The 7,500-nt window shown below is 45.7% G+C and overlaps 1 protein-coding gene across 1 annotated transcript in view; it reads left to right on the forward strand.

Moving 5' to 3' along the window:
• LOC143277210 (uridylate-specific endoribonuclease D-like) overlaps positions 1-5,050 on the forward strand; it is a 13,327-nt gene extending 8,277 nt beyond the window's left edge. The window contains exons 4-7 of the mRNA XM_076581996.1: positions 199-343; positions 888-1,090; positions 2,754-2,995; positions 4,300-5,050. Of these exons, the coding sequence (XP_076438111.1) occupies positions 199-343; positions 888-1,090; positions 2,754-2,995; positions 4,300-4,554 (845 nt within the window). The 3' untranslated portion in view covers positions 4,555-5,050. The remainder of the gene's footprint in view (positions 1-198; positions 344-887; positions 1,091-2,753; positions 2,996-4,299) is intronic.
• Positions 5,051-7,500: the final 2,450 nt, after the last annotated feature.

The following is a 7,500-nucleotide window of genomic DNA, read 5'->3' on the forward strand; positions in this document are numbered from 1 at the left end:
CGGGTCATACACGTAAAAGTCCACTCGTGTACATACGAGTGAACGCAGAAGAAGAAGATGTATCGTGAGACATGTCTCATGCTCTTCCTCTCCAATTAGATAGTGTGTCCCCCCCCCTCCCCTCCCCCCCACAACCCCCACCCCCACCCCCCCCTGCTCCTTTGACATCACAGCGTTCTGACGTCATCTCGCGTGCAGGTGGAGGAGGCGCTTGCGAGGCCCTGGCTGACGTCACAGAGTACTTCTGGGCCAATGACGTCAACAGAATGACGTCATCGGAGTACACCGCCGACTGGCAAGCCCAGGTTTCTGACGGGAACACGGCCGACATGTCCCCGGGAAAGTAAGCTGCGCGTAAAACCACAATGAATAATTTGGATCGCACAGTCACACGCACACACACACACACACACACTACACACACTACACACTCTACACACTCTACACACACACACACACACACACACACACACAACACACTACACACACACACACACACGCACACGCACACGCACACAAACGCCACCCCCCCCCTCCCCCAATCACCCCCATCCCCACCCCTCCGCCAGCGCATGAATACACACACACTACACACACACTACACACACACACACTACACACACACACACACACACACACACACACACACACACACACACTGCACACACACACGCACACACTACACACACGCACACACTACACACACACACACACACACACACACACACACACACACACACACACACACACACACACACACACACACACACACACACACACACACACACACTACACACACACTCCATTTTTTTCTGTCTTTTTTTTTTTTTCTCCATATTTTCTTCTTCTTTCTCAACCCCACCCCCACCCCCACCCCGCTTCCACAGGCTGTTCAGCTTCGTCGACCAATCGGTGTTTAACGCCAAGCCGACCTTCGCCGCCTTTCTGGCCCTGCTGGACAACTACGACAGCTTTATCGGCACCAGCGACTTCCTCAGCTCGGCGGAAAAGGCTGAGATGGACGACCTCTATTCCCTGCTGAGGGCTACAGCCATCTTTAACAAGCTGTACGAGTTCCTACTGTGTAAAGGTAATGGTGTGTTTTGTATTTGTATTTGCATTTGTATTTGTATTTCATTTTATCACAACAGATTTCTCTGTGTGAAATTCGGGCTGCTCTCCCCCAGGGAGAGCGCGTCGCTACACTACAGCGCCACTCTTTTTTTTTTTTCCCTGCGTGCAGTTTTATTTGTTTTTCCTACCGAAGTGGATTTTTCTACAGAATTTTGCCAGGAACAACCCTTTTGTTGCCCGTGGGTTCTTTTACCTGCGCTAAGTGCATGCTAGCACACGGGACCTCGGTTTATCGTCTCATCCGAATGACTAGCGTCCAGACCACCACTCAAGGTCTAGTGGAGGGGGAGAAAATATCGGCGGCTGAGCCGTGATTCGAACCAGCGCGCTCAGATTCTCTCGCCTCCAAAGCGGACGCGTTACCTCTAGGCCATCATTCCACTGTGTTTGTGTGCGTGCAGGCGGAGAGTGCAGTGGTATGGAACAGGGGGATGTGTGTGTGGTAGGGGGAGGGATGATGGGGTGTGTGTGTGTGTGTGTGTGTGTGTGTGTGTGTGTGTACGGCGGGGATGGAGGGAGAGAGGGTTGGAGAGAGAGGGGAGGGGGGTGTGGGGAGGAGGCGAAGGGAGTGTTGTGCTGTGGTGCGTGTGTGTGGGGGTGTGTGGGTGGCGGTAGGATGGGTGGGGGGTGTATGTGTGTGTGGGGGGTGGTGGTGGTGGTTGGTGTGAGTGATTGTGTGTGTGTTGGTGTGTGTGTGTGAGGTGTGTGAGTGTGTGTGTGTGTGTGCAGTGGATGGGGGGTGTTGGTGTGAGGTGTGTGTGTGTAGGGGGGTGGAGGGGGGGGGACTGGGAGGGAGGAAGAGGGAGGAAGGTGTTGGTGGAGGGGGTGTTGTGTTGAGGTGGGGTGGGGTTGCGCGCGAGTGTGTGTGTGTGTGTGTGTGTGTGTGTGTCTGTGGCGGTGTTCTTGTTTGTGTGTGTGTGTATGTGTGTTTGCGCATGTGCGTGTGTGTGTGTGTTTGTGTGTGTGTGTGTGTGCGTGCGTGCGTTAAAAACGGAAGCGAAAGTGACAAAGGAAACGAATCATTAGCAGTCAGATCTATGCCCAGGTAGGCAGGCAGCATAGATGTTGTAGAAAATGACTCCACTGATTGTAACCTCGCATACTATACAGCTTGGTCTCTGACCAAGGATAGACGCTGTGAAGTGAATACCCATAGTATCATTACTTTGATAGAAATCTGACGGGCGCAATAGCCGAGTGGTTAAAGCGTTGGACTGTCAATCTGAGGGTCCGGGGTTCGAATCTCGGTGACGGCGCCTGGTGGGTAAAGGGTGGAAATTTTTTCCGATCTCCCAGGCCAACATATTATGTGCAGACCTGCTTTGTGCCTGAACCCATTTCGTGTGTGTACGCAAGCAGAAGATTAAAATCGCACGTTAAAGATCCTGTAATCCATGTCAGTGTTCGGTGGGTTATGGAGACAAGATCACACCCAGCATGCACACACCCCCGAAAACGGAGTATGGCTGCCAACATGGCGGGGGGTTAAAAACGGTCATACACGTAAAAGCCCACTCGTGTTCATCAGTTCGAGTGAACGTGGGAGTTTGCAGCCCACGAACGAAGAAGAAGTGGAAGAAGAAGATGATGATGAAAACCTCTTTTGAATTCCCACGCAGGTCATGTCTCAAGCGACGAGGATTTCAAGACCAAGTTTTACAACCTGTGGTTCGACCTCTACCCCCGATCTAGCTCGGCCTCCGCCATCTTGGACAGCAGCGGCTTCGAGCACGTGATGGTGGGCGAGTTGCGTGTTTCCGGCGGAAGTAAATCCGTTTCCGGTTTCCACAGCTGGCTCCAGTTTTACCAAGAGGAGCGTCTTGGGAGAATCAATTACTTTGGATATGTGCGCGGAATTAAGGTGGGTGTGCAAGGCGGAGGTGTTGGTCTCGTTCAGCCTATGTCTGTCTCACCTATCACTAAAATTATTTGGTGGTACCGATTCACATAATTATATTTTATAAACACCATGTGTGTGCCTCTGTGTGTGTGTGTGTGTGTGTGTGTGTGTGTGTGTGTGTGTTGTGTGTGTGTGTGTGTGTGGTTGCTTGCTTTCATGTTTGTGTGTGTGTGTGTGCGCGCGCGCGCTTCCTTTCATGTTTGTGTGTTTTTGCGTGTGTGCGTGTGTCTGCCAGTGTGTTTGTATACATGTGTCTCTGTGTGGCTTAGAGAGAGACAGACAGACAGACAGACAGACATTCACCAAAATTATTTGGTGGTACCGATTCGCCTAGATCCAGTTTGCTTATGTGTTTGGTTGTTCTTTGTGTGTGGGTGTGTGTGTCTGTGGGTGTGTGACTTTCTTATGTTCACATATATTTTATAAACACCATGTGTGTGCCTCTGTGTGTGTGTGTGTGTGTGTGTGTGTGTGTGTGGCTGCTTGCTTTCATGTTTGTGTGTGTGTGTGTGTGTGTGTGTGCGCGCTTGCTTGCGTGTATGTGTGTTTTTGCGTGTGTGCATGTGTCTGCCAGTGTGTTTGTATACATGTGTCTCTGTGTGGCTTAGAGGCAGACAGACCAACAGACATTTACAGACAGAGACACATATACAGAAAGAGAGAGCGAGGGAAGAGAGGGAGAGAGAAAAGGTAATGGCTGAGAGAAAGAGAGAGAGAGACAAACAGACAGACACAAAAACAAAAGGATACATTCCTTCCTTCAATACAAAGAACGCTTGTCACGTACACTACCACCCAGACGAACCATCCTGTATAACAGACAATAATCTTCTTCTTCTTCTTCTTCTTCTGTGTTCATGGGCTTCAACTCCCACGTTCACTCGTATATACGCGAGTGGGCTTTTTACATGTATGACCGTTTTTACCCCGCCATATAGGCAGCCATACTCTGCTTTCGGGGTTGTGCATGCTGGGTATGTTCTTGTTTCCATAACCCACCGAACGCTGATATGGATCACAGGATCTTTAACGTGCGTATTTGATCTTATGCTTGCGTATACACACGAAGGGGGTTCAGGCACTGGCAGGTCTGCACATATGTTGACCTGGGAGATCGTAAAAATCTCCACCCTTCACCCACCAGGCGCCGTCACCGTGATTCGAACCCGGGACCCTCAGACTGAAAGTCCAACGCTTTAACCATTCGGCTATGGCGCCCGTCAGACAATAATTTATCATGTGCACGTATAATTATTTTCTGACAGACGGTGCCTTATGTGATCGGTGCCAATTTTGCCTGGAGACCCTCCACATCCAGCCGTGACGCCACCAAAGCTCTGGGGTCCTTTTTCCTGGGCAGCAGCCCAGAGTTCGACCTGGCCATCTACACAATCTGCGCGTTCGAATCCCCGAACTCCATTTGCAACGTTCGCCTGGGAGGGGCAAGTCTGTCCATACAAACTTGGGACGTCAATCATAAATCCGGTCTGCAGATTGGCTCCTCCTACCCGGCTATTTGAATAACAGGCTCCACCTGCCCTGGGCTATTTTGAATAACAGGCTCCGCCTACCCGGCTATTTGAATAACAGGCTCCTTCTACCTGGGGGCTATTTTGAATAATAGGCCCCGCCTACCCTGGCTATTTGAATAACAGGTTCCTCCTACCCTGGGCTATTTTGAATAACAGGCTCCTCCTGCCCTGGGCTACTTTGAATAACAGGTTCCGCCCACTGTGCTCTTTCCAACCAATAGATTTACCGCATGGTGTTTTTGTCCTAATAACTGGGTGTTGTCTCGCTGCGGGTGTGAGTCTTAATGTTCCTTATTGACCAAACGTTGTGTATTGGTGAATGAAATTCGTGTGTCTTTGCGTTAAAAAAAAAAAAAAAAAAAAAAAAAAGGAATTGAAAATCAGCTCACACGAGGAGGCTAAAACTTCTCTTTAGCCTAAATCTTTGGACAGTGATTATGAAGACATTTCGATTGAATCGCGAATTGCATCTGTTTTTGATAAACGTGTAAATCAAACAAAGAAAAGACAAATTATATTAATGATCTCATTTTAGGGAAAGACAAATCATATTCATGAACATATCTGAAAAGATTTTTATTTTTGATTTCAAATATATATATATATATATATATATATATATATATATATATATATATATATATATATATATATAATCATATCATTTTGATTGAGAAACTGCACATATGGTTGTATCCAATACGTTAAACAGGAGACCATGTATATGTCTACATGTCACATTTCAAACTTAGGACAGACAAATTGTATTAATGATCACATTTTAAAAGGAAAGACAAAAATGATATTAAGGAACATATTAAGAATCTTTTTTTGATATTTCGATTGAGAAACTGCACATATAATTGTATCTGTTTGCTTTTGTTTTTTTGGGTTTTAAAAAAATATATATATATTTCGATTGAGAAACTGCACATAATAATAAATTATAATTGTATCTGCTAAGACAAGCAGAAGACGATGCATAAGTCTACATATTACAAATGAAACTAAGGAAAGACAAATTATATAAATGATCACATTTTAAGGACAGATGAATTATATTCAGGAACATAATAATTATGTTCAAAATTTGTTTTTAGCATAATCATTTTGATTAAGAAACTGCACATATTTGATTGTGTCTAAGATAGTGATCTGAGCAGAAGACGATGTAGAGGTCTAGATTATTACGTACATACGCTTGTGTTTATCTGTCTCGTTCCTATGTTTAGTGTTATTGTGTCTGTCTGTACAGCTCATTATTCCCCAGCTACTCTCCAATCTTTTTCTTCTTCTTCTTCTTCTTCTTCTTCGCCTCCTCCTCCTTCTTCATCATCCGCTTCTTCTTCTTCTTCTTCTCCTCCTCCACCTTCTTCTTCATCCTCCTTCTTCTTCTTCTTCTTCTTCCCCTCCTCCTCCTTCTTCCTCTTCTCCTTCTTTTTCATCCTCTTCTTCTTCTTCTTCTCCTCCTCCTTCTTCTTCCTCTTCTCCTTTTTCATCCTCTTCTTCTTCTCCTTCTATTCCTCCTCCTTCTTCTCCTTCCTCTTCTTCTTATTCTTCATCCTTTTCTTCTTTTCCTTCCTCTTCTCATCCTCCTCCTTCTTCCTCTCCTCCTCCTCCTTCTTCTTTTCCCCCTCCTCCTCCTCTTTCTACTGCTCCTTTTTTTTTTTTTTGGGGGGGGGGTCCTTCCTTAAGGTATCATATGTTTTGTGTCCATTTTGTACTATAAAGACTTTCAAAGGAAATCAATAATAAACCGAACATTGCTGTACCTATCATCCAGCATAGAACTGCACGCGCGTGTGTATGAAGGTTGGGTTGGAGGTGTGGTGCGCGTGGAGTGTGTGTGTGTGTGTGTGTGTGTTTGTGTCAGTGTGTTTGTTTGTGTGTGTGTGTTTGAGTGCACCCATTTCTGATTATGTGTGTGTGTGTGTGTGTGTGTGTGTAGGGGTTGTTCGTGTATGTGTGGAGGTGGGGGTGCGGGTTCGGGCGCGCGTGTGTGTGTTCGTGTGTGTGTGTGTGTGTTTGCGCACGCGCGTCCATCATGCAAGTGAGGCAACACACACACACACACACACACACACACACACACACACACACACACACACACACACAAAATCAGTTCCATCCACTTTTAACAGTTTATTGAATAAAGACAATACATTCTGGAAATCAACAATCAAACATTTTGGGTTGAACATGATATCTTTCCTTCTTCTTCTACTTCTACTTCTTCTTCTTCTTTTTCAGCTAGTCACATACATGGTCATATCAAGTCTGGAGTTGAACACACACACACACACACACACACACACACACACACACACACACACACACACGCACACACACACACAAAAATTCCTGATAAGACACAGTCACACATGGTTCATGAATTATCAAGTCTGGAGTTGAAACACAGAAAACTGAATTTCATGAGGAGACATAATCATAATGAAAAACATTTTTACAGACTTGTAACTGAGACTGCGAGTGTTGGTACACACACAACAATAATAATAAATCATTCATAACAAAATTAAAACCTTCACTTGATAACAGTAACGAATCTAATCCTGCACAAACAAGTATACCTACGAAAAAAAAATTAAGAAAAAAAAACTTCGTGCTTCCAATATATTAGCATACAAGCAAAGAACTTTCAGCTTATTTGAATACATGAATATGCTAGCCCCATGCATAACAAGAAAGTCCCAAGAAATATCCAATAAGTAGAAACACCCTCACCACACACACACACACACACACACACACACACACACACACACACACACACAAGAAAGTCCCAAAAAATATCCAATAAGCAGAAATACCCTCACCCCCACCACACACACACACACACACACACACACACACACACACACACACACACAACCAACTACCCACCCACACTCACACACATACACGTATGAACAC

Source organism: Babylonia areolata, chromosome 33, assembly GCF_041734735.1.
Source record: "Babylonia areolata isolate BAREFJ2019XMU chromosome 33, ASM4173473v1, whole genome shotgun sequence".
Classification (NCBI taxonomy): domain Eukaryota; kingdom Metazoa; phylum Mollusca; class Gastropoda; order Neogastropoda; family Buccinidae; genus Babylonia; species Babylonia areolata.